This window comes from Alligator mississippiensis, chromosome 12 (genome assembly GCF_030867095.1).
Source record: "Alligator mississippiensis isolate rAllMis1 chromosome 12, rAllMis1, whole genome shotgun sequence".
Taxonomy (NCBI): Eukaryota; Metazoa; Chordata; order Crocodylia; family Alligatoridae; genus Alligator; species Alligator mississippiensis.
This window is the reverse complement of record NC_081835.1, coordinates 37,048,965-37,076,663: the sequence shown is the minus strand read 5'-3', so window position 1 is coordinate 37,076,663 and position 27,699 is coordinate 37,048,965. Positions and strand designations below refer to the sequence as shown.

The 27,699-nt window shown below is 41.5% G+C and overlaps 2 protein-coding genes across 5 annotated transcripts in view; one reads left to right on the top strand and one right to left on the bottom strand.

Annotated features, from left to right (window-relative positions):
- The window catches only part of IPPK (inositol-pentakisphosphate 2-kinase), a 136,208-nt gene extending 131,277 nt beyond the window's left edge, over positions 1-4,931 (top strand). Inside the window, exon 13 of the mRNA XM_014595391.3 lies at positions 566-4,931. Coding sequence (XP_014450877.1) covers positions 566-788 — 223 coding nt within the window. The 3' untranslated portion in view covers positions 789-4,931. The remainder of the gene's footprint in view (positions 1-565) is intronic.
- The window catches only part of CENPP (centromere protein P), a 296,268-nt gene continuing 273,321 nt past the window's right edge, over positions 4,753-27,699 (bottom strand). For all 4 annotated transcript variants that reach the window (XM_019477383.2, XM_019477388.2, XM_006261124.4 and 1 more), the window contains exons 8-10: positions 7,832-7,911; positions 5,970-6,061; positions 4,753-5,077 (exon numbers count right to left, since the gene is read on the bottom strand). In XM_019477383.2, coding sequence (XP_019332928.1) covers positions 4,950-5,077; positions 5,970-6,061; positions 7,832-7,911 — 300 coding nt within the window. In that variant the 3' untranslated portion in view covers positions 4,753-4,949. The remainder of the gene's footprint in view (positions 5,078-5,969; positions 6,062-7,831; positions 7,912-27,699) is intronic.

The window sequence follows — 27,699 nt, the reverse complement described above, 5'->3', positions numbered from 1 at the left end:
AAGCAGTGAATGAAGCTTGTCATGGGCCTAAGTTGGTTCTTTTGCATGATGGTTCTTTCTAACTATCACATGGAAATTTATTGCGCTTTTGATGATTCCTCCCCCGTTCCAATTAGATCTAGTTGCAAAGTCACCAGTTGAGACCATTTAATTTAACTGTATGAGTACTAGAATGGATTCAAAAAGACTTTGGGTTGAAGTAGTATAGAAACTAACCAAGCGCTGGTGTGAGCAACTAAAAAATTTATTCTGGCCTGTCTCCATGCCATTTTTGGACTTAGAGGCCTCATTGTCCTCACTGTCAGTTAAGCAGAGCCAGAGGTACTTTTAATGCTATGCCATCTGAAGTTCAATTTTCTGCTGCCTTCTGCTATTAGGGAGTGCTGCTATAGAATGACTCTGTGCGTGCGTGCATCCAGCGCTACTCTAGGGGTGAATACATGAGTTATTTTGGTACACACTGTTTTCATAGTGACATTGGATGTGGTATAGATGCTTTAAATTTCCATGCAAACTGTTTGCCTTAACTTACTGTTTTGCAACATTCTCTTCCCGCTTCCTTCAGTTCTGAGCAAAAATCTGTGGTTTTATCATCCAAATCAAGATTCACCTTTTCAGTCTCTGTCCTGGACCTAGATCTTAAGCCATATGAAAGCATTCCTCATCAATACAAACTTGATGGCAAGATAGTAAACTATTATCTGAAGAATGTGCAAGCCAAAGAAGATCCAGTGATGTCAAATCTCTTTAAGGAGAATGAAGACTGCATAGTTCTCCATAAAGTGTAACAGTTTCCTTAAAACTATTTTTTGTTTTGAATTCTAACACTTAATGTAAAAGTTTAATGAAATGTAATTACACTGATTTTTTTTTTCTATTGTGTTTAGTGCATTTTTAGGCTGTGAATGTATTTGCTTTGAGAGGTTTTTTTTAAACCCAGAAGATCTTTCAAAGAAATGAAATAGCACTAAAACACACTTCCCAGCATATAACTTTCAACGAATGTATGCAATATTACAGAACAGATGCCTGTCATACCCTGCAACAAGAATACAGATTGTTGTTAGTCTGCATCCTTTAAAAGTGAATAACTACTGTGGAGCACAGAATGAAATGTTCTGGCATAACTGTTTTATTCTTTAATGTAGAGTTAGGAAGTTCTGGCTCTATTGCACTAATGCAGAACGTTCAATCACTACCGTAAGAATTACCTTGCACTTGTGCATTTTGATATTTGCTTATACTTATGGAGTGGGAACTGTATGAAAAAAAGTTAACTAAAAATGAAGCAGCACTGAGCACAAAGAAAATGCATTACTGAAGTTTATTTTAAATAAACTGTCCATTGTCCGTTTAATTTTTTTAAAAAGGAATTGCCACTAAATTGTCATAATTGCTTATTGGTGCCAAATGTGTATAAAGCATTTAGTGCATGAGATTGAGAAATCCAGATTCTGCTTTCAAAAGTTTAGTTATCAGGCTTGAGAGGTTTGTGTAGTAACTAGAACAGCTATAAGTAGACATTCAAAAAATGTGTGAAAAGGGTTAGTATTTTTTAGTGTACAAGCCACTCTTTTTCTAGTGTGTAAATTTGGTGGCTGAAAGTACATCAGTCTTTGACCCAACCAACAGTTATTTTGTACACAATATGTGCTGCTATTGAAGGACAGTCTTGTTAATTTAATGAAACTGGAGCTAGCTCTTCCTAACTTAGATTGGGCTATAGGAGTTGCATGCTCCGTTTCTTATAGTTTTGCATATGGTTTTGGACTCTCAGATTAAGTGTCAGAATCAGATATGCTGTTGTCTCTGCATTTAGCACAGCTAGTTCACTTTTATGCTTGTTCTTGAAGAGGAGTCAGGCTGACTGAAGGAGGACCTTTTTCTTGAGGAAAGATTTGACAGTATCTGCTTGTATTTTGTGAAGTTTGTCTTTGTAAGGTGACTTTCTTGATGGTGGTTGTCACTTCAGCAAATGAATAATGGACATACTTTGCGTGGCAAACAACTTAAACATATTCTGCCAGTCTGTATGTATTTGTGGATGAGATGTTCTTTTCTGAGTCTTGTAAGCTCTAAAACTGGAAGAACTTCAGCTAGTCCAAAACTTAGAACATGAAGTTGGATTCAGAATGGTGGGTACTGTGGTATAACTACTGGCTCTTTCAGCTATTACTTGTTTTTCTTTGCATGTCTGAGGGTCATGTACCCTACAAATGTATAATGTGATATTATTCAAACTACACAAAAAGCAGCCTTTCAGTATACAGTGCATGTGTACTGGCAATGAATTTCTAAATATGTAGGTCTTTAAGACATCTCCTTTATAAAAGATTCAATAAAGTTATATTGACAACTTTAAATATTACATTTAAATAGTTCCAAAATCTTAAATCCTCACCTGTGTTCGGGAGTAGAACCCATGCGCAGTTGCATGAACTCTTGACCATTAAACTTGGGCCCAGAGTGGTGGTATGATTTTTAAAAGAAAATTAACTTTTAGAAATATTGCTGCACAGTGGGAAATGAATAATGCATAATGTAACCCTTTTGAACTCACTGTCAGCTGGTAGCATGATTTGCTGGAATAGGGTTATTTTTGGTATTCTTTACATAATTTTTACATGTGATATAGCCCTTACAGCAATCTGGGCTCATCAATAATGTTTCATTGCAGCCTGCTATTGGTAGGTGACTAGTATTGTGACAATACCACCTTCTGAAGCGATCAAGAAGACTGTGCTTAAGTGAGCAGAGCCCCTTTGGACTGTAGACAAAGTGAAAAATACCAACAGCAAAAGTGTTTCTACTTTAAAAGGTTGAAGAATTGGTTTTAAGTTTCAGGTTTAGGCTAAAACTTTCCTGTGTGACTAAATGTGCTGACAGTAGCTTGTTTTCATTTTCTTGCAGGAAAGCTCTATTAAGGCTTGCTGTGATATGTATAATAGAAATGGAACAAATTGGTTGGCATAAAGAGCAAGGGTTATATGGAATGAAAACAGCAGTGCACAAGGGACCTAGTAACATTTAGCTACTGCTTACTTATTTGGATTAGCAGAACGCCAACCAGCCTTTCTTATGTTAGACTTTTAGAAAGCTGTAATTGGTAATTCCTGAGTGTCTGCTAATGCCTAGCATTACTTTGCTATGTGCTCATTTGGGGAAGGTGGGGTGGGGAGAGAGAGGGGAGTGGAAAACCTCTGAATCAAGACACAGTCTAATTGGCTGCCTCAGTCTCTAGTTACTTTTGGCCAGGCGTAATGATAGGAGAAGAGTATTCCTAACTATTATTACTAACACACTATTATGATGGCAGTTTTGAAAGTTGTTACCAGAAAGCATCCTACTATGTTAAAACTGGTTGGTATAATCATAGATCTGGCAGCCCTGTCCTGGTTTTTTTGAATATCACTATTTCTATATGCTTCCTCATTTCTTTGAATGCATACCTGTAAATCAGCTGAGAATAAGAAGCAGACATGTAATGTGTGTATTATATCTGCTAAGGAGACCAAAGTTGATGTGCATCATGACTTCCTGAGTCTAGAAAAAGCTTACAATAAATGTATACAAAAAGTACGTCATCTAGGTAGTGTGAATTAATTTTAGGGTTGACAACCGTCTCCCAGTTTTTGAAAAAATAGGCAAGTTGCTTGTGATATCTGGGTGAGGATACTACAATGCTTCTGAAAAGTAGTGGCAATATTGACCCACTCCTTCCCTACAAATGTTACTGTATTTTACCTATTTGAAAACTATTACTTCATTTGTGAAGGTTTAAGTGGTAGAATCTGTCAGAGGGGTAAGGAATGTAGCAAGAGACAACTTTAAATTGTTTCCTTTATGTTAAGGGAAGCAAATATGTGAAATGTGTTTACTTGTTTACCAGAATTATTAAATTAGCTGTACAAAGCAAGGTTAAGCACTATTGCCAGTAGTAAACTATCCCTTTGAATTAAAAAATGTGTAAGCTTTCAGTTGTTTGCCATGGGTTTTCTTTTTTTGCTCCAATTAATGATTTGTGAGAATGGGGTTCTATTCTGCACCCACAAATTATGGAAAAGGAAGCAAAATTATTTCATGCAATTGGATTTTTTTGTGCTTTTCTTTACAAACTAACTGTTTTTTAATTGGCTATGATGATCACTTTACCTACATTTAGTAACAGGAATACTTGAGGAACTTTATTTTTCTTTTAATGTCACTTTTTTTTTCGAGCCATGAGGCTGCTTACAGACATTATAAAAACAAAATAAAACAACACCCCCTCCCAAATGGCGCTTTACTTTTAAACTCAGTGTGCTCCCACACCAAACCCAGCGCACACCCAGAAGAGGAATCATGTTAATTTGACCTGGCCCACCCAATGTCTATGGATTGGGTGCTTTAGTGGGCCTTTTTGGTGCTTTTATCTAATAGCTGATTGAACTGGCTTTAGATAAAAGTGGCAAAAAGCCCTGCTGAAGCGCCCGACCTTTACAGATGCTGTGGAGTTGGGTTGAACTATCACGCTGCTACTTCTGGTAATATCTGTGTGTTTGTTTTTTAATATCTGTAAGCAGCTGTTAAGATCACTGTACTTGTATAGAGCTGTGAAGTGAAACTTCCACTTTTTATGGACTTGAATTTGACAGCATATGTTCTTGTAACACTTTCCAGATACCTAGAAAATGTTAAGGACACCCCCCCCCCCCCCCCCCCCCGGTACATTACTGATTCAGAGAGTTAAATTTTATAATGAAATTCACTCTGTACATGTAACTATTTTATTTGGCATTTTGTATTTAAATGGCTGTATTTATTTTTCACATCATGACAATTTATATAGAATGTGCCATAATTGTACAGATAGCATGTTTTATGGGTATGGTTTCTAAATGGAAAATAACTTAATGTTTATATTCAATAAAAATTATAGATGGTATAATTCACATGGCTACTGTTATAAATTACTCTGTTTCCATAGCAAATGATTTGACCACACTGTCAATGGAGGCCTCAATCCCAAGCAAACGCAGCATAATTCTGAAACAGCCAGGTGCATTTTCAGCTGCGGCTGCTGCTTTGTGCTCTATATCTGCAAGGAAAAAAAATAGATTAAAGACATCAAAATCCAAATTACAGTAAATAGAGCAATCAAAATCTTTAGAAGGTACCTGGATGCAGAGATTACATCATCCACTGAAAGTTTGAAACTTGCCAACCACTTACTTTGGAGCACTTGCCTAATTTTGCTTGCTTGTCTCTGGCTCTGGCAAGTAGTGAACTAGACTAAATATGCTCTTGCTGAAAGCCTTACACATTTTAAGAACTGGAAAATGCTAAATCATTTTGCAGGAAGCACCATTCATGAATACCTAAAAGCATGAAACTTTGACAGAAGCCTTCTTTCCTGATAGAGCAAGGAAAGGGTAGCCTATAGAAACAGCCGCATGATTTAAGGTCATACATCTGTTCAACAGAAAATATGTGGATGCTGTGCACTGATTTCACAGTTTGCTTAACACTCATTAGTGGTTTCCTAACATTACCAGTGTCCTAAATTGCCCTTAAAGGAAATCTACTATAGAGTTGGTGGCTGTATCAGAACTATTCCCTCAAGATTCCACTGAAGGGAAGCCCTCGTGCCTCTCTCATTCGTACCAGCATCTCTCTAGGTCCTGAACAAGGATTACGCATGAACCAGTTTGTCAAAGCAGGAGGTTAGTGATAAAAAGGAAGAGTAGAGGTGATATTTTTACTTTTGGTACAGTTCTAAACACCATGCAGTGGGTATACCACTGATTGACTAAACTATTGAGTGAAATTTTATCAAACTGGAAAGACATTTCAAGTAGAGTTTTGTAGCTACTTCCATTCTGTAACCATCTGGACAAAATCTAATTAGTGACTTTACTATGAGCCAGGAAAATGTCACTTTTCAAACACACAATGAGTAAAAATGATTTTAGAACATATAGTGACATTACTGTGTGCTGGTATTTTAGGCAGAAGATCCAGGACAGGTATTGCTGTTCCTTCTTCATTCACAGCTATCTTCCAAATGATCATTAATTCAAACCTGTATTGTACATAATAATATAAAATATAAGTAACTCATGTATAGTACTTAAAGTAATAAGTTTAGATGTCTATTTCAGTGGAAAAATTACTGTAAGCACATCTCAAATTCTGAATTAATATGTAAGTACTAAATAAAAGTCAACACTAGGTAATATCAAAATAGTAAACCAAACTTTCTTTTCAAGAAGGTCAGAAATTGAACTGTGCCAATAGCAAAATGCTGTGCTTTTATTCACACTTGTTAACAGCAACTGATTTCTATAATTGCCATCCTGGTTTCAGTAGAACTGTGGATAGTTGGCTCCTACACGACATGAATAAATGTGTCAGGATTTAGCTTCAACTTAAAAATAAGACTAGGGAATTTTGGGTAGGCAGGAGCCATATTCCCAAGCCAAAGCTTTAACATTCGTAGTTGTGTCAACCTACTTTTGAAGAATTAGTAATATTTAAAGAAAATAGTTGTAAGCCAGTCAGACTCAAGTTACTTCAATCACTCAATCCAGTTAAGCTGCTTGCTTCTAGCATGGGGCGTGTTAGCATTGGGTAAGTGATCCTCAAGCATCAATTTTGCTGGATTGGACACTGTGTGGATGCCTGATTCTCAGCTCCCAAAACAAGTGCTCTTCTCCTACCTTACTTGTGGCCTGAGATCTCACAGCAGAAGCTCTACAAGGACACACTGAAGGCATACCTCAAGAAAACTGCTGCTGACATCAACAACTAGGAGGAGGTAGCTGCTAACCAACTCTAGTGGTACTGCAACCTCAACCAAGTGGCAGACCACTTCTAGGTCTAGCATCTTTGCTGAGAAGAGAGAGTGGAGGAAGGAAAATGAGAGAAATCCTGGCCAATGGCCTACTTTCCTCTGCAGAAAGACCTGCAACTTCTGTGAATGCATCTGTGGCTCAAGGACTGGACTCTTTAAGTCACCTCAAAACCCATCAATGACCCATGGTAGAGATCATCCTTGAATCAAGGGATCACTGCCACTGCTAAAGGTAAAAATCTCTGTTAAAGTGCAGGGTGTGAGACACACATACCAGTGAGAATCTTTAATTATTCGAAGAACCATAAATTTCACCACCACTGAACTCAGCCCCAAACCTGGGCTGGATAAAGATCTGAAACTGCTTCTTTGGCCCATCTCTACTTTTAGCGTTTTTAAACTATCGGTCAAATCTTTTACACCTTCCTCACACTGCTCCATAAACTACACTAAAGTGATGACCTGAATGAGGTGAGCAGAATTTGTAAATATTAATTATTAACAGATAAAACATCACTGTTGCAATGGTCATAAAGGCCTTGGAATCTTCAGTATTATTGTTGTTCAAAATATAAAATGCTATTAGAGCCTCTCACTTTCTCAGTCTAGGTATAATCTGTAATTTCTCTTAGAAATGTATTGCTACTTCATATATTTATTTATGTCATCCCCAGCAGGGCCACAGGAAGCAAGCATCCCGTGGTGTTTGCTTGAAATTTCTCAACTAAATATGGCTGTATCTATAAAATGTGTTCATACAATACTCTTTTTAAATTTAAAGGAGAAAGTGATTACATAATATAAGCAATAATGTGATTCTGAGAGTTATCCAATCTATATATACAAATTGCGATTCTGGCAGACACTTCACATTTACTTCTAGCTGAGTAGAGATCATCTATTCTAAAAAGAACCCATTTAAAATGTCATTATCAAAACTCGGGTTTTGTTCTTTTTCCTTAAATAAAAACATTAATAAGCATCTTGAAGTTGCCTTACCCAGAAAGTTCAGGGTTCTTTATAATCATGTAATCTCCTGTTGGTCCTTCAGGAAGTGTTACAATATCAGGATATTTGGCCTGTTAATAGAAAGGGACATAAGTATGTAACCAAGTAATAAAGATTTCTTCATATTTCTTATGATAATCTAAGGAATAAAAATAGAATAAAAATTGTTGGATTTATACTGAAGGGAGTTCTGAAACTTCAACAGTGTTTGGACAAAATCAGATCCAGTAATAATAGGAGAATATTCATTAGATAAAATCAACCCTAAGCAGATATACTCTGTTTGTGGCAGAGCACTGTGACACATGTAGCATAGCTCTCTATTACAGAGGTTCTTCATAAGGACAGAAGGCCAGCAAGATATATTAATTTAATTATTGACTATTCAAGCCATTTGTTAATTGAACATGATTTCTTGACTATTTCTTGACTATTCAAGCCATTTGTTAATTGAACATGATTTTGCATTTAATCTTTTCTTCATGATTAAATTTAAAATGTTAGTCAGCACAGCAGAATGCAAAAAAACCCAACTTTGTTGTAGGATGACAGGCCACTCTTGCACCTTAACTGTCCATTATCTTTAGTTACAAGGAAGATCAATAACTTTTCAGAGTATGAGAGAACCTACAGATATCAATGATTTTAGTTAAGTATTTATTTTTATTTATTTCTTCAAATTCCAAAAATTCAACTATGGGTATCCATCCTGTGGCCTGGGAGTCTACCATATATATACAAGAGTCCTTACTTCTCTCTCTCTCTCTCTCTCTCTCTCTCTCTCTCTCCAGCCTTCAAAGAGAAAATTACTGTATGCCAAAAAGGTTTAAAAATATAGATTCAGGTGAGCAACCAAAATGAGAAGTAAGTAACAAATCTTGCCTATTCTCTGTCATTTATTTTTAGGGATCACCAACTCAAGCATTCTACTGCTTTCTTGGGGGAAAAAAGGCCTATTGTGCAAAGAAAAAGGGAGACAATACCAAAACTAAGGGGTAGTACTGTAAAATGTTCAACATCTCGAAAGAAAGGGTATTCTTATTAGTAGAAGACCAGAGAAGATACAGCAAGGAAGAGGAGGCACAAAGTAAGTTGATAGAACAAAGCTAACTTAGGAGGAGTTTGAAGTTGATCTGGAATGAGTCAGACAGCAACTGGAATGTTTCAGCTGATGTCACATCTCTTGAGCAGCAACAAAGGAAAGACTTTTTGCAGTGAAATTTTGAATGGTTTCAACAAATGAGGCCAGAAAGCAGTAATACAAAACTACATTGTAATAGGAAATGAAAAGGCCTTAACATTGTAGTACTGCTTTTAATCACAGAGAGGAAAAGTTGTTCTGGTTTAGCTAGTAGTGAAATATAAAAAAAAAATATGTGATTTTTGCTTCTTGGGCTCTAAAGCATGAGCCATGGCCATGACTACAGGGCATCTTTAGGAAAACAACAGTATCTTGGAATATTAAAACATCTTCATAATTATGGACTTAACACCCCCCAAAATTGCTAATGAGGTATTTAGTATAATGCTTGTTCTGTACCTTCTTCTGTTTTTATGTTACAAAAATTAGCTCCTGATCGCAGCAACAATCCAGAATGCAACTTTCTGAATGTTATAAAATCCAGAACTTGCAGATTTCCACTGAAGACGAACTGTAATGGTCCTACTTCAAGTCTGGTGTTTTGTTTTGAGAAGTATTTTTATTTCATTAGTCAAATCTCACAAAAGATGAATATTAAATATGTATCTTCTGAAAGTCAAAGGATGGATACACCTGCAAGACTACCTAAATAATTTTTAGGGGTGCACCAATAAAGATTTCATTGGCTGATACGGATGGCCGATTATTAACCAGCCACATCAGCCGTTACCAATCTGATATGCAGCCCGGCAGCTTGGAGAGCAGTATCTGGCTGGTAAGTCTGTGGGGGCTGGAGGGAGCAGATTGAGGCCCCCATGGTGAGGGAGGGAGTGGCGCTGGGGCAGGGGTAGGCACTGCTTAGCTGGGGTGGGTTGGGGCATGGGGCAGAGCCGTGGGCAGCTTGTCCGGGGGGTGGATGTTCCCAGCCGCTGCGTGCACCCCTGGGGAAGGCATGGGGGCCATAAGCCCCCCACCAGATTTGTGCGCAGGGCAAGGGCAGGCCTCCCTCACTACAGTGGCCTCAATCACCCCGCTACACCCCTTCCCTCCCCCATGCCTCTTCCCCCTGCAGACTTATTGGCTGGACGCTGCTTTCCAAGCTACTAGGCTACATTCCTGGCCCCATGCACGGCAGCTGCACACAGCATTTATCGGTGACATTATTGGCTATACAGGCCATGGCACATGTGGCCAGTCCCGCTGCCCCCGGGCATGTGATGGGGCAAGGGCCACACAGTGGCCAGACCTGGCTTCCCAGTAAGCCTCCGTGGCCTACCCAGCTGCTGCTGCCAGTGTCTCCACTGCCAGACCCGACCGCCAGGGGCAAAGGATGGAGCAGGTGGGTGGTAGCTCTATGGAAACCAGCCAGAGATTTCCTCAGGTAGGACATGCTCAGCTAGGCAGATGGGATGGTGACAGGGTGGGGAGTGGCATCTGGAAACAGGATGGACAGGAGCGGGGCCGGGATTACGGGTTGGTGACAGTGCAGAAGTGCATTCTCCAGCTACTGACTCTGCTTATACAAATCACTTATCAAAACAAGCTGATTCATAGTCATAGATGAGCTTAATCCCGGATATTCTCTGAATGACTGACCCAATACAAACTGAATATAGAAAAAATAAGGGATGGTTTTAGCTGAATTAAAGAAGTGTTTGTTCCCCCGGAAGACAGAAAGTGATTTCATTAAAATACATAAAGAAATAGTGTCATATACAAATATAACTGTATAAACTGCAGATAGTTCAAAGTCTTCAAATATTTATTTGCCCCTCCGTGTGCCCTGCAAAATAAGATTCTAGATGCGCTGAAACAGTCCTGCAGTTACATTATGCAACTAAATAGAAATTTCAAAAGAAAATGCCGAAGGGACAAAAGGAGCAAAATCATGCAGCATGTCTTTTTAGATTGAATACATGCATGTGTGTCTAAGAGCCTTGTTACATGGTACTTTGGGCAGCTCCTGGAGCTCTTAATCCCTGGATTGTCTGTGCATTGACACCTGAAACTAGTTTTAAGCACTTGTTATGTGGCTCAAACTTAAAACACTCCAGGGCAGACTTCTCTCTGATCCTGTTATACCAAGGTGTGGCTGCTTTAGGCTACACCTTAGTGTAAACACCTCACCCACCTTCCACCCCCACTAGCCTGGATTGATCCCACTGCCTCCCCCCTCCCCCCTCCCCAGCACCTCAGATCCCCACTCACTGCTGCCCCCACTTTACCCCCTGCTTGTGGTTGCCTGCACTGTCTGTCCCTGGGGGAGCAGTCTTGGAAGGGTTAAACTGCCTGCCCAGCTGCCATCCCTGCTGCTCTCTGGGCCAGAAGAGCAGTAGCCTGGCAACAGTGGTGGCTGGGTAGGCAGGTTAGTCCTTCCCTGCCTGCTCCCCTGAGACAGTGCAGGGAGCCACAAGTAGGTAATATCCCAGGGGCAGAGGGGAGGCAGGTAGGAACCCTAAGGGGCAAGAGGGAAGCCTTGGGGGCAAGGAGGAGAAACAGGGAAGCCTGGAATGGAAGATGGGGCATTCTTACTTTTCAGTCCTCCAAGACCCTGTTGGCTTCAAGTGTGACTGCTCCAAATTTCAGCTATCACTAACACTGATCAACATTTGTGTGGCTCATAGCATAAGGTATAACAAGGCCCTGAGAGGATTTTGATTTCATAAGGAGATTTGACTGAAGCAGTGAATCTTGACCATGTGTAATTATAAATCAAAGTCTCTTTATAGACACTGGATTACAAGTGACAAGTTTCTGCCGTGTGCGGCTACCAATTCTCTGCTATTGTCCTATAAAAACGGAAATTATATAAATATGTTCAGGATAAAAGGCTGACTGGAGGATTGGATATTCTTATTAGAGAATTTACAGTTCATTTGGAATCCAGCAAGACAAAGTTACTGCAGATACTGTTGTCAAAATGAACAGCTGTAACTATCCACTGCAGATTTGGTGTGTGCACAAAAAAGCTCAGAGTGGCTCTCTAATGTACACGAGTTCCTTACACATGGCTTGATAACCTGCCCCCAGCATTTACAAGCAAAGATGTATGCCAGTATGAAGTGAAGCTTTCAGTGATAAAAGCATCAATAATGTCAACAAAAAGAAATCTAGGTACTTTATAAATATCCCATATGGTTCCTATTGACCCTGAAGGAAAGAAAAGTTTTCAAATTTCGGTACCAAAGTTCCCTTTGTCCCTTCCTCTCCCTATTTTTAAATGAATGGAAATGAGATTTCATCATGTTCCCCAGGTAGACCTCTCTCTCTCTCTCTCTCTCTCTCTCTCTCTCTCTCCTTGCCAGGTTTATATTCAGAACTGCCAAATATTTCAGTTAATTGAGAGCTTATTTTCCCAGGGGTAGGCCTACACTGTAACAAACCGAAGTATAATAATTGTTCCTTGGATTTTGGGTATTATTTTAGGAACATTAACTAATTTTATAACCTGGCTTTCATTCAATATACAGTTGCTAGACATGATAAATGCAAAAATACACAAGGTGAGAAAGAATCTATGAACTTTATTTCTGTCAATGGAGATAGTTTTCTTTGCTCATGTATTTTGTCCATACTATTTAATGTGCCAATTAATTGAATTTCAAAGATAGATTATTTTCTACTCTAATACAGTGTTAATACATTAACATTCTCATTATAAGCCACACACATACAGAACTGAGGAGATAAAGCTGAAAACCACCCTTAATCAGCTTGCTTTGCCAAGATATTACAACTCATCCACAAGATAAATATTTTCTTGATGTCCTTGGGTTCCCCAGGAAAAGAACAGTCCAAGACACTAACAGACAGACAGAACTGTTTCTGGTTATCATGTGGGAATGTGAGAAGAAAAAATACAGAGGGTTAAATCAATATTTGTGGGTAGTTAAAAAAAATCACTAGCTTGATATGTAATTCCCCATGATTACATGGAATCTATGTTTTCACTCAAACTGTATGACAAAGCCACATGGACTTCACAGTTTTGCTTTACAGGGTCCTGCAGGAGTTATAGGTCTGCTATATACTTAAGGTGATAACCCTTTTTATTAAGTATGGTGTTTTAAAATGGAAACGTTGGCACAAAATTCACTAGGGTGGTGTAAATGCTGGCACAGTAATTAAAGATTAGACTCAAAGCAGCAGAAGTTTGAAATTTAACAACACCAAGTTCTGGACCACAATATTCATTTGGTTTCCAGAGTAATGGAATTACTGAATCAGCAAAACAAAGGAATACATGAGAACATTTTTACAGCCTGGGACTTTGGTAAACTGGTAAATACTGGATTAGGTTTAAACCTCAAGGTCTTTTAAATTAAAATCGTCTGAAGCAAGAATGTAGTAAAAGTCTTACAAATGTTATAGCTTAAATGTAATTCAAGTAGCAACATTTTGTGCATAGACTTAGGACAAGGATTCTCAACCAGGGTGCTGCAGCATCCTAGGGTGCCTTAAAATCCTTTCTGGGGTGCCACAGTGTGTCTCACAATATTAGCACTGTTAGATGAGCAACATGATTCACAAGATAAACCCAGAGATTTCATATAGGAACCCACAAGTTAAAAACATTCTGACCTGCTGCTGTGGTCTTTCTGAGTCTGCGCATATTAATTGTTCTATTTTTTCTGTAGTCAAAAGAAGTGAAAATTAACAGCTGATATTTTCTCAGGGGTGCCTTAAGTCTGAAAAAGTTGGGAACCACTGACTTACAGATTTAGTATTCAGGAAAGTCTGAACAGATGCAGGGGGCTCTTAACATAAGGATCTTGACACAAACTGATGAAAAAAATTCAAAGTCATGGCTGGTACACTTTCCTAACTGGCACTAGAGTTACAAACTAGCTTTTGATGCTTTGACAGGGTCTCCCACAACATTCTTGCAAGCAAACTAAGGAAGTATGTGTTGGATGAATGGAATGTAAGGTCAACAGAAAGCTGGCTGGATCGTCAGGAGGATCAGGCTAGGATTCAGAGTGACCAAGATAAATTGGAAGACTGGACCAAAAGAAATCTCATTAGGTTCAATAAGGATAAGTGCACACTCTTGCATTTAGGATGGAACAATCCCACATACTGGTAGCGGCTGAGGACTGACTGGCTAAGCAGCAGCTCTGCAAAAAAGGACCTGGGGGGTTACAGTGGACGATAAGCTGAATATGAGCCAACAGTATGCCCTTCTTGCCAAGAAGGCTAATAGCATTAGTAGGAGTGATGACAGTAGATCGAGGGAAGTGATTATTCCCCTCTATTGGGCACTGGTGAAGCCATGTCTGGAGTACTGTGTTCAGTTTTGTGTCCCCCACTACAGAAAGGATGTGGACAAATTGGAGAGAGTTCTGCAGAGGGTAATAAAAATGGACACATGACTTGTGAGTAGAGGCACAAGTGGTGGTGGCAAATGACAGAACAAGGAGCAATGGTCTCAAGATGCAGCAGGAGAAGTTTAGGTTAGATATTAGGAAAAACTTTCTCACTAGGAGGGTGGTAAAACACTGAAATAGGCTACCAAGCGATAGAGGTACTCTGATATATTGGTTCATATCGGGTCAGGGCTGATAAAAGGAAAATTGACATTATTGGCAATCGACTTTTTTTTTGGCCAGTGTAGATGATAATGTCACTGATAAATGCTGCATGCAGGCACAGTCACAGCATGCATGCAGCTAGGAATGCAGCCCAGCAGTTTGGAGACTAGTGTCTGGCCAGTAAGTCTGTGGGGGGGGGGGGGAAGGGGCATAACTGGGGCAGATCGAGGTCCCTAGGGTGAGGGAGGGAATGGGGCTGGAGCTGGGGTTGGGGCAGGTGCTGCCCAGCCAGGGTGGGGCACAGGATGGAGCCACAGGTGGCTTATTTGTGGGGGCACAGTGGGGTGGGGAGTGAGGGTGGCTCCCTGCTGCTGCACACACTTCCAGAGGAGGCATGGGGGTCATGTGCCCTCTAGATTTGTGTGCGGGGTGAGGGCAGGCTGCCTGCTGCAGACTTGGGGTCAGGGGTTGTGCTGGACTCTTCATGGTGGGGGAGCTGGGCCGGGGCTGCGCTAGGGATAGGGTGGTCGGCAGCAGCACTGGGAGAGGTGGGTATGGGTTGGGCTACAGCCACCCCAAAATTCCTCGTAGCTGCCTGTGTCCAGTGTAGTGAGGACTGCTGCCTGTTTAGTCTATGGCTGAATCTCCGAAGTGGCGCTGAATCTTTGGATCTGATTTGGCCGAATCAAATCAGGACAATGATTTGAAACTCTGAATTGAAGCACTGTCCCTCCGAATTGGCCAAATCCAAATCCAAAGCGATTACTTACCGCTTCACACAAGCCTAATAGCGACTCACTGATTTGTTAGTAGTACTAAACTCATGTAAGGACAGGTTTAATGACTACAACATCTCACGATGAACCCCTCAACTTCTGTGATAAATAACCATGTAAAAACACTCTGGTGTCAACAAAGCCCTAATTTTGCTGTACAAGTATATTTTGCTCTTTCTAAAGCACTGGTTTTCAACTGGGTTGGCATGGCACCCTGGGCTGCCATGAACCCCTTTCAAGACAAATGGTATCAGCTACACTGATGCAACCAGGTAAAACTGCCTTCTCTGTCTGTTTTCAGGAAGGTTTGTTCAGAGCCAGACCAGGAAGTGGCTGTGGCAGCAGCATGAGCCTGCATTAGGTTTATGAAAAACCTACACAGAGCAGTTTTACCAGGTAGTGGTAGCACAGCAACTTGGAGATAAAGTAGGTGGGCTGAGACATTAGAACTGTGGCTCTTACCTAGGATGCCACTAATTTCAGAAAAGTTATGGAGATCTTTCTTGAGTCTAGTGTATCAAGTCTTTTCTTCATTATAATATTCTGTCAGCATAAATATCTTGGCAGAGGGGTGCATATATAACACCCCCGCCGATCTCATAATTGATGCAACTGTGGCAGAAACCACTCTCCCATATGGATGCAACTCTCCTGGCAGACCTGCTGCTGCCCAAGAGAACTGGTGTAATTCTGACACTAGAAAAACTCTTTCTGCCATCCCAGCTGCATCTACACAAGAGGGCTGGCTACCACAGTACTATTAGTTAAAGCAGCAGCAGCACTGGAATACAGACTAAACCTTGAAGGAGTAAATTTTATCTTCCATAACTTTTATTCAGCTCAAGTGAATTCCACAATCTGATATCAGTTTGTATAGGAGCAAAATTTGAACTTCAGGAGTGAGTAAAAAATTCTGTAAGAAGCAGGTTTACTAGCTCAGATGCTATGGCTGCTTAGAGATGTGGAAAAAAAAATGGTACTTTAAGCTTGGTGCGCTCCTACACTGAGCGCAGCGCATGCCCAGAAGAGGCATCACATTAGTTTAACTCAGATCACCCAGTGTCTGTATAGATCAGGTGCTTCAGTGGGGCTTTTTGGTGCTTTTATCTAATAGCTGATTGAATCAGTTTTTGATAAAAGTGCCAAAAAGCCTCACTGCAGCACCCAATCTATACAGATGTTACAGAGCTGGATTGAACTAATGTGCTTCCTCTTCCAGTAAAGAGCTGTTTTGGTTGGGTTTTTTTTCCACATCTGTCAGTGCCCTTTAAGCCCCAAGTGGAGCACTAGTCTTAGCCTGCATCCCCACAAGATGCGGCAAATTTTTATGACAATTTAAGTCAGCATGTGGACTTTAAAAAACTGTAGAGAGAACCAGTGACACTCAAACTTAATTATATTGGGGCTGTTGCTTCACTATAATTATTAAAGGAGGTAACAGAGGTCATTTCTAAGCTTTATTTTTAGTGACTGAATGGAAAATTAAATTTATGATCTAAAGGACTGATTAGGGTGAACATGTACCAAATCCTTCACTGGGGTCCTGTTGTTCTTATGGCCTGACTGTTGATGTCCACATAGGAATAGAGGACTGAAAGAGGCCTCCCAGATTCTTAAATACAGTTCCCAGCAATGGCAGAAACCATTTATCCAGAGTCCTATAAACTATGCACTGTAGCACCTTTCACACACCACTGCCTCAAAGCACCATATGAAAACCAAGGCATAACTAGCCACACAATGTGGCACAGGTAAAAAGTAGGTGAGATAAAGGAGATATCACGTGCTCTGTCACTGCTATACCAGAGAACTTACTAGGTCAATGATTACTACTGCTTTATTTCTTAATCTCACTATCTATATTTCCTAAAGGAGATACACAGTTCAATAACAGACTTTTTTGTCTTCCTCCCAATTATATCACTTGCAATTCAAAAAGAGGAATTTTTGTCACTATTTTTCTCTAATTACCTGCTGATACTAAAGGTAGATCAAATATGTGATACACTGGAACTAAAACAGTTTTTGTTCCCAAGGAGTTTTCTCTTAATTTGTAGAGTACTTCTCTGGGTGTTTAATACAGTATTAAACAAGTTTCAAGAATTCTTGCTGTCCATTTAAAAAAATCATAGCCAAAACTCTTTTGGCTAAGAGATAAGATTCTATCTGAATTTTAATATTGCCTCTACTTAGCTGGCTTAAGAGGCAACCGTTTCTCAGGGACTGAGAGACCATAAATCCAATGAGGTTTTGTTGGATGTTCATATAACAGTAAAGATGATAGACCCATAAAATCAATAACAAGATGGTATTCTATACATAATGTAAATTGGTGGTATCCATTCCAACTTTCCATTCCAACTTTCATCCAAATTAAAACACACAAAATATTATAAATATTTAATACAGTAGAAAATATATATTTAATAATTAAACTACTATTTTCAGACCTTGAAATAAATTACATTAATATGAGAGTAGTACTGATTTCAACACTGTATTTCTTGAAAGGTTATTTAAACATCTCACAATAAATCATAAGTATCATCAAATCCATCCTTTCCTAAAGGCTGACATTTACATTTCTTTTTGAGGCATTTTCATAAAATACAGAATTCTATGTGTACAGACATCCATTCATACTTAGAGTTTACAAAGTGGTTTGAAGACTAGAAATGCAGTATAAATTTCAAGTATTATCACCATCTTGGTACATATTTTTACAAAAAACACTACTGAGTCCAACATCAGTTGGGTTAATAGTGGCATTTTTGTTTTCTGTACTAAAATAAAAATAGTATTTTTCACTTCTCTTGTTGGCAAGATGAGAGGGGAAATAAGGATTTCATAAAACATTAGACATGGCTAAACCCCACCCAGAGATGTGACAAAACTTTCCTCTAACAGGCCTCACTTGGCCAGAGGTTTTCCTCAGTAATGATGGAACCAAACCAGTTGGTTCTTACCAGAAAATGGATTGTTAAAGCTTCACTCAGGTGCCAGGGAAACCTGGACTCTAAAAACAGAATATTTTGTTCACATGAAGTCAAGTGAAAATGCCAGATCTGGCATTGCTCATTTCAACTTCTTTATTTAACATGGCATCAAGACTTAAGAGTGGCTTTCTGTCTCTGCAAAAGAATAGAGCTCTTACCAAAGATTAAATCTAAAACTTTTATCATTAATTCAGTTGGAACAAAGGATGTCTGTACTTTCAGGTATGAATGTTCCACCCCCAAAAACAATTTGGCCTTTGGAAGCCTTGTATTGGATAAGTAAACAAATTACAGCAAGTTAAAAGGAGACAAAGTGTATGTCTATTGAGCAGTTAAGCATTAGTAGATTAGTCTACTGCGCAGTTAAGCATCACCATCTACATGTGCTCACATTTACTGTGCAGTAAATCAATCTACTGTGCAGTTAGCTACTACCTATAAATACAGGTAGTAAACTTACTGCGCAGTAGAAACTGAGCAGTAAAACGTTTAGATGCTGGCTGGGAGCAAACTTGCTCCTGGTCAACCAAGCTATGCTCTCTGTCCCCAGTCCTGATGTTGCATAGCTCTCCAGCTTCCCTCCTAGGAGCTGGGAGCTGATCAGGTTCAGGGCTAGGGAGTTCTTTGCCCCCTGTCCCTGCTCCACGTGCAGAGCTAGCTGCTCTGAGGAGCGAGTGGAATCCAGCCCTCACTCATCCTTTAAAGCAGCCAACTCCATGCCAGGCAGAGCTGGTTACTCTGGGGAGTGAGTAGGGGCTGGGAATCCAGCCCTTGCCTGTCCTCTGGAGCAGCCAGCTCTGTGCTAGGTGGAGCTGGTTGCTTACGGGGACAGTGAGGGCAAGATTCCCAGCCCTCCTCTCCAGAGCAGCGAGCTCTGTGCCAAGCAGGGCAGCTGCCACTGAGCCCTGTGCCCCCACACCCAGCAGAAGGCTTGCCTAAAGCTACCCCACACCCTGGACAGCTCCCAGCGAGGGGCTTGCTGGAAGCTATGTGCCTGGATGTGCACAGAACTAGGAGAGCTCTGCCAACTGCAGGGACAGCTCTTTCCTGGCTCCGTGCACATCAGGTCCCCTCCCAGTGTGCACAGGGCCAGAAGACAGCTTCTGTTGTAGCTGGCAGAGCTCTCCTGGCCCCATGGCCACTGGGACCACCCCATATCCTTTGCCAGCACCCAGGCTAATTGGGGGAGGAGGGGCAATGGGAGCCTGCAGCTCCCCCTGGCTGCTGCAGGGGGGCAGAGCAGGGCAGAAGCAAATCTGCTCCCCTGTAGGTTTACTGCGCAGTAAGCCTACTTCGAATTAGCAGCATGTATAGACATGTCCAAAGTGTGTCAGTTATGTTGCAGTAATTATCTGTGTACCCAGACTTACTCTTTGGTATATGCATTGAAATCTTGGAAGGGTTAGAAATAAGACATAATTTTAATAGTGAGGGCAATTAACCACTGCAATGAACTGAAAATGAATTGATTAGTAATATTTAAATGGATTATTTAAATGAACTGGATGCCTTTATGGATATAAACTGTAAATAAACTCAAGTTATTGTGATGAATACAGGAGGAACTGAGTGAAATTCTATGTCTGAAGATAAAAAAACACTAAACAGTTAGAGAGAGGAATGAAGGTTCAGCTGATACCTCTTTGCTATAACAGGCTGACACTGTGAGAAGCTCTGCAGAGGGCATCTGGAGAATCTAAACTTACACTAAACACTGAAGGATAGGATGTTTTAGCACAGGACTGTCCAAAATTTCAGTGGCTGGGGGCTGCACCTGAGACAGGCCACACCAGGGAGGCCACATACCATATGGACTGGTATAGCATGAATCAAGGACCCCCCACTCTTTCTGCACGCTGTGGGTGGGCAACCCCCCACCTCTCCCCTCTGTACATGGACAGCTCTCTTTCCTGCTTCACCATGCGTGCAGGTGGTGCCCCCCCCAAACAACACCTACAGGCTTCTATGTACCATGCCACTCCCTAGGGCAGGTGCCCATAGCCTCTGCTGCAGCCAGGACAATAGGGGGTGTAGTGGCTGGGTGGGAGTTTGGGGGCCACAGATTAAACCACCAGTTGGGCAACCCCTTGTAAGGTAGCTGTTTCATTGTTTTAAAACCCATGTTCTTGTGTGCTTTGCAGTTTTCTTATAAAAACTGCTCTGTAAATACCTGTTCCCAGGAGGTAGGGCTGCAAGTTGAATTTAGGGTAGGTCTGTTTGGTACTCAAGTCCTGGTTCTGGGTAGAAAGAATCTCATGGTGCCTCCCCAAGAGCAGTGAAATTTGGGAGTTGTTACCGATGGACTGCACTCAGAGACCTGGGGCTTGACCAACAGTGAGGACCTAGTCAGGGAAATTCTGGTGGGTCTAGATGTGTTCAAGTCAGCAGGTCCTGATGATCTTCACCCCAGAATGCTAAGGGAATTAGCAGAGGTCATTGTGGGACCCCAGCACAGCTTTACGAGCACTCATGGTGCTCTGGCGAGGTGCCGGAAGACTGGAAAAGGGCCAATGTGGTCCCCATTTTCAAAAAAGGGAGAAAGGAGGACCCAGGAAACTACAGACCTGTTAGTCTTACCTCGGTCTTGGGGAAGCTCTTTGAGAAAATTATGCAGGAGCATATCAGCGAGGGACCAGCAGGGGAGATCATGCTTAGGGGCAATCAAGGTGGGTTCATTCAAGGCAGGTCCTGTCAGACCAACCTGGTGGCCTTCTACGACCAGGTCACAAAATCCTTGGATGCAGGTGTTGCGGTGGACGTAGTCTTTCTGGACTTTAGGAAGGCGACACTGTCTCTCACCCCATTCCCATTAAGAAATTAGGTGACTGGCGTCGATGCCTACACAGTCAGATGGGTCGCAAATTGGCTGGAGGGCTGCACCCAGAGAGTGGTGGTGGACGGGTTGTTTTCGAGGGCAGTAGGGTCCCCCAGGGCTTTGTCCTCAGGCCCACACTGTTCAACATCTTCATCAGCAACTTAGACGAGGGGGTGAAAAGCACCTTGTTCAAATTCGTGGATGACACTAAGATGTGGGGAGAAGTGGGCACGCTGGAGGAGAGGGACAGGCTATAACTAGATCTAGATAGGTTACAGGGGTAGGTGGATGAGAACAGGATGGGATTCACTATAGACAAGTGCAAGGTACTGCACCTGGGGAGGAAGAACCAGCAGCATACCTACAGGCTGGGGAACTCCCTTCTCATCAGCACAGAGGCAGAAAAAGATCTTGGAATCATTACTGATTCCAAAATGAACATGGACTGCCAATGTGGGGATGCAGTCAGGAAGGCTAACCAAACCTTGTCACGCATCCACAGATGCATCACGAGCAGGTCCAAGGAGGTGATCCTCCCCCTCTATGCGACGCTGGTCAGGCCACAGTTGGAGTACTGCATCCAGTTCTGGGTGCTGCACTTCAGGAGGGATGTGGACAGCATCGAGAGGGTCCAGAGGAGGGCCACTCACATGATCAGGGGGTAGCAAGGCAGGCCCTACGAGCAGAGGCTATGGGACCTGAACCTGTTCAGCCTCCACAAGAGAAGGCTGAGAGGGGATCTGGTGGCCATCTACAAACTGGCCAAGGGGGACCAGCAGACTATGGGAGAGTCCCTGTTTCCCTGAGAACTACTGGGAATAACGAGGAATAACGGCCATAAGTTGACTGAGAGTAGATTCAGGCTAGATATCAGGAGGCACTACCTCACAGTCAGGGCGGCTAGGATCTGGAACCAACTTCCAAGTGAAGTGGTGCTCGCTCCTACCCTGGGGGTCTTCAAAAGGAGGCTAATCACTTAGCCAGGGTTGTTTGACCCCAGCATTCTTTCCTGCCCAGGGCAGGGGGTCGGACTTCATGATCTGCTCAGGTCATTTCTGACCCTACCTACTATGAACCTATGAAACAGTAGAACATTCCCTGCAACTATAAAAAAGATAGTAAGATGAGTTAGACAGATTGATTCGTAGATTGTTAGGGACTGGAAGGGACCTCATAGATCATCGGGTCCATGCCCCCCGCTCTAGGCAGGAAGACAACTAGGGTCAAGCGACCTCAGTGAGGTTACTGTCCAGTCTCCTCTTGAAAACCACCAGAGTAGGCGACTGTACCACATCTGGAGGGAGTTTATTCCACAGTCTGGACACCCTGACTTTGAGTTTTTCCTGGTATTAAGCCTGAAGCGGCCTTCCAGGAGCTTGTATCCATTTGTCCTGGTCTTCCCCAGGGGTGCCCTAGTGAATAGTTGTTCACCAAGCTCCTGATGCACTCCTCTGATATAGTGGTAAGCCACTATCAAGTCCCCTCTCAACCTTCTCTTCTTGAGGCTAAAGAGGCCCAGGTCTCTCAACATTTCCTCGTATGAAGGTCTTATCATTAATTCAATTGGAAAAAATGATGCCTGTACTTTCAGGTATGAATGTTGCACCCCCCAAAACAATTTGGCCTTCTTTGGAAGACTTGTATTGGATAAATAAACAAATTACAGCAAGGGGGACGGCAGAATCCCTACTTAGCAGGGAGTGGTGAGAGGGAAGCCAGACAGACACCTGCAGTCTCTGCTGTGCTGCAGCCAGGGAGCAGAGGGGAGGGGCCAGCCCTGCTGTGGAGTGGAGAGCCCTGCACAGCCCAGACAGCATGCTGGGATGCTGGGGGTGTCCGATTTAACTCAAACCAGCAAGAGGTCTGGGACAGACATTGCATAAACTGGTACAATTAAAAGGTACAATTAAATTAATTTAGGCATAGTTTGTCATTATTTAGGGTCCAATATCTGGAAAATCTGCAAGTTCATATTCATGGTGATTGCTTATGGTCTGGGACAGACATTGCAATAAACTGTTTTGACTCAAATCAGTTAAGTCTGATATTACATTCAACCAAGTATATCTCAAACCAGTTTCAGACATTTTCAGACTGGTTTATGTGCACTGAACATCTGTTCTGTTACAGGTTTAAACCAGTTTCTGATCACTTAAACCGGTTTATGTGTAATGTCTATCCCTAGCCTTAGTCTATGGTACTAGCTCAGTCTCTCAGTAGCTCTCACACAAATCATATGCTCTATGGCTGTAGTGATTGCCCTGCTTTCTTTGTATTCTGGTAAGTATTTTTGAGGGGGAGGGGTTGATTCCACGGGAAATTGCAGCCAATGCCATTTTTGTGGGGATTAACTTTTTCATGGTTTCCATGACAATAGCAAAACTGTGATTTAAGTAGGCCTCTAACAAGTGTGAATTTTCAGATTTTTTTTCTATTAATGTTTCTCCAAAAAAAAAAAAGAAAAGCAAGGCAATGATACTGTGGGAACAGTAAAAATATTTGTAAGAGTTACAGTTGATTAGGTTAAGTTTAGCTACTTATTTTGTGCTACAATAAGAACATTTTCCTAACAGAAGTTAGTGTCTATGCCTGATGAGAAGAAAATGTATGAATTCTGCTTAATATTATGAAGTAATTTTATACAGTTGTTATTAAGAAGGAAAGGATGCCTCTATCAGTGTGTATTCACCTCACTAGCAAAGCTTCTAGTACATATCAATGATGTGCACAATGGTGGATCAACAGAACTCAGTGACCATCTACTAAAGGTAAAGCATCTTGGGACAATTAATGTGGTTGAGTGGGAAGAAAATATCATATTTACTTGCATACCACATGAATTTTTCCCTCCTCAAAATTAGCCTTTCTAAACTGGAGAGTGTGTCCTAAGCAGGGAAGTAGATTTTCTGCTCAGAATGGCAGCAGTGATATTTCTATTCAGGCAGCACTGATGGAGTCAACTGACTTCATGGTTTGTCAGTACCTACAGACAGAGATACAACTGTCTGGCCCCTATTTTAAAAAATATGTCTTGGTGTTGACTCTCCAGCCAGCTACCACTCCATATCTAATCTTCTCTTTCTGGGGAAGGTCATTGGGCAGGTGGCTGTCCAACAGCTCCAGGCACTATCATATTCTTGGATCACTGTCAACTTGGCTTTCTTCCTAGGTAGAGTGCAGAGAGAGCACTTGTTGCCTTGGGTGATAATCTCCTTCTAGAGATGGACTGGGCAACTAGTGCCCTGTTGATCTTACTAGATCTTTCAGTGGTCTTTGATACAGCTGACCATAAGATATTGATAACACATTTACATGAACTGGTAGCTGTTTGTGGGACTGCTCTTAATTAGTTCTGCTCTTTTTTAGTGGGGAAGTTCCAAAGGGTGGGGATGGATGAGCAAGTGCTTGCCTTCCCCTTGTCATCTGTCTTGTTCAACATGTATCTGAGATCACTGGGTGAAATCATGCCGAGATTTAGGGTGAGGTGTCATCAATATGCTGATGACACTCAGTTCTATCTCTCTTTTTCATCTGACCCAAACCCTGAAGTCTTGTTTCTCACTCAGTGCCTGGCTACACTTGGGGAGTGGATGCAGGTGAACCAATTGCCACCAAGCAAGAGAGCTGTAACCCTTTAAGATTTGGATCTGGCTACCATTGTTCATGCTTCTGTAACCTCAAAGCTAGTCTGCTGCTACACATTCTGTGTAGCGCTGCCATTGAAGACTGTTCAGAAGCTCCAGCTGGTGCAGAATGTAATGCTTTCTCACATTACTCCAATGTGCAGAAATTTGCATTGGCTTCCACTATATTTCCAGGACCAATTCATGATGCTGGCCCTATAAGGCCCTAAATGGTCTGGATGGTACATACCTAAGAAAGTGCCTCCTCCCTTATGTTCCATCACAATCCCTGAAGTCATCAGAGAGCAACCTCCTGCGGATACCATCTGTGAGCCTCCCCCAGGGCCTCTCTGCCAATCAGCACTGAAGGGCAGACCTGCTGCAAAATGACCATGGAATTAGAACTTTATGTCATGATCACACTGTGAATACTGGTAAGTCCCCCTGTGATTTAGGTAGATCCCTAGTTATAAAACTTTTTTATTTGGGCAGGCCTTTAGCAGTCAGGGTTAAGGGTTAGGGCATTGTCCAGTCAGCTTGTTACATTACATATTTTTACCTGTTTTTGTAATATATCTGTTTTTTAAGTGTTTTTGTCACTTTAGATATTAGATATAGATATCAGATCTAGATATAAATCTAATACACAAACAAACAAACAAATAAATACATGAGGAAAGGATATAAACAGGTGTTAAAAGGTAGTGAATAGGTAAGATACAGATGAAAATTTGGGGAGGAAGGGAAGTAGTTTACCATGCCTTTATAACAGTGGTATTGCTTTGTTAGGCAAAGAACAAACCAAAGAAGAGAAAGTTAGGCAAAAATCATTATTATAGCTTAAAAGCTCTTATAGAAGTTAACCATGCATGACAGCAGAATAAACCTGGAACATCTCAGATGTTGCTCAAGCAAAAGACTGACTTCAAATTAACTGATTTCTACTCCCGCTTGACTGAATAAGGACTGCAAAAAGTTCATAATGATCTCAATGTACTATTTTTTCCAATATACATCTACACAGATTTCATAGATTTTTCATAGATTTCATAGACATTAGGGCTGGAAGGGACCTCAGAAGATCATCGAGTCCAGCCCCCTGCCCAAAGGGCAGGAAGTCAGCTGGGATCATAGGATCCCAGCAAGATAAGCATCCAGTTTGCTCTTGAAGGTGTTCAATGTAGGCGCTTGAACCACCTCCGGTGGCAGGCTGTTCCAGACCTTGGGGGCTCGGACAGTAAAGAAATTCTTCCTTATGTCCAGCCTGAAACGGTCTTGTAGTAGTTTATGACCATTTGACCTAGTCGTCATCCCTTGGGGCGCTCTGGTGAACAAACATTCCCCCAGATGCTGGTGGTCACCCCTGATAAACTTGTAGGTGGCCATCAGATCACCCCTGAGCCTGCACTTTTCCAGGCTAAAGAGCCCCAGGGCTCTCAGCCTGTCATCATAGGGTCTGCTTCCCTGACCTCTGATCATGCACGTGGCTCTTCTCTGGACTCTCTCAAGCTTCTCCACATCCTTTTTGAATTGTGGAGCCCAGACGCAGTACTCCAGCTGCGGCCTCACTAAGGCTGAGTACAAGGGGAGAATGACGTCCCGGGATTTGCTTGAGAAGCATCTATGGATGCAAGCCAGTGTTTTGGTCGCTTTACTAGCTGCAGCATCGCACTGCAGGCTCATGTTCATCTTGTGGCCAATGATGATCCCCAAGTCTCTTTCTTCCTTAGTGCTAGCCAACACAGCACTGCCGAGCCTATAAGGATGCTGCGGGTTTTTCTTCCCAAGGTGGAGAACCTTGCATTTATCGGCATTAAACACCATCAGATTCTCATCCGCCCACTTGCTGAGCCTGTCCAGGTCAGCCTGGATCACCCGCCTGTCTTCTGGCGTTGATGCTTTGCCCCAAAGTTTGGTGTCATCGGCAAACTTGGCCAGTCCGCTTCTGACTCCAGTGTCCACATCATTAATGAAGATGTTGAACAATATGGGTCCAAGGACAGAGCCTTGGGGGACCCCACTGGTCACAGGACACCATGATGAGTGACTTCCATCAATTACTACCCTCTGGGTCTGACCATGGAGCCAATTTTCCATCCAGTGGATTGTGGAGGACCCAAGGCGACAATTGGCCAGTTTCTCCAAGAGGTGATCATGGGAAACCAGATCGAAGGCTTTTTTTTGATGAATATATATGAAATATATATGAAAGTAAAGATAGTTTATTAGTAGTGATTTGCACTGTTTCATGAATATGTAAGTGCAAGATTATTATCAGATTAGCATGAGGGAAGTATTACATTCTTTCTTTGTTTTTTTTTCTTTCCTCCTGAAAATTGACTCATCTGAATACAGACATAATGTCATCTCTAGTTTGACTACTCATTATTACTTCAAGTCCAACTAGCGTGCATATTTTTAAGACAAAAAAATCATGGTAAAACTAACAACAGATATAACCCCTACCTTCTCTAATTACTTCTTCTTTTCTGTTAAATATTATACATCACCATATTCAACATATGTACATTCCGTTTTACTTTAGGAACCATGTGAACTTTAACCATACCATTTATATTTTCACAAAATTGATTTAAATAGTATGTCCACAGTAAAGCTGTAATTGAATTCTTTATCGTCAAGTACACACAGCATTGTGTATTTACAAAAGAATTTCCTTTTAGTATCACTTCATCAAATGGTAACCATATGTCTATCTATCACTTAATTATAGCCCACTAGAAATAAATTATATATATACTGAAGTTTTGCTTTTAAAAACTGAGCAGAAACAGAATGAAATGAAAATGAGGATCTTAAAAAACTCAGTAAAAGACAACCATAATACTAATATTTATGAATGTAGAAATCATAGGCTAGGCTTTGGTTTTCTTTGTTTTGACTTTTCCTGGTTATGGGTGAGAGCTATGGGTAGATATTTCTTATCTCTAGCATGATAAAGAGGAACCCTGGTTGG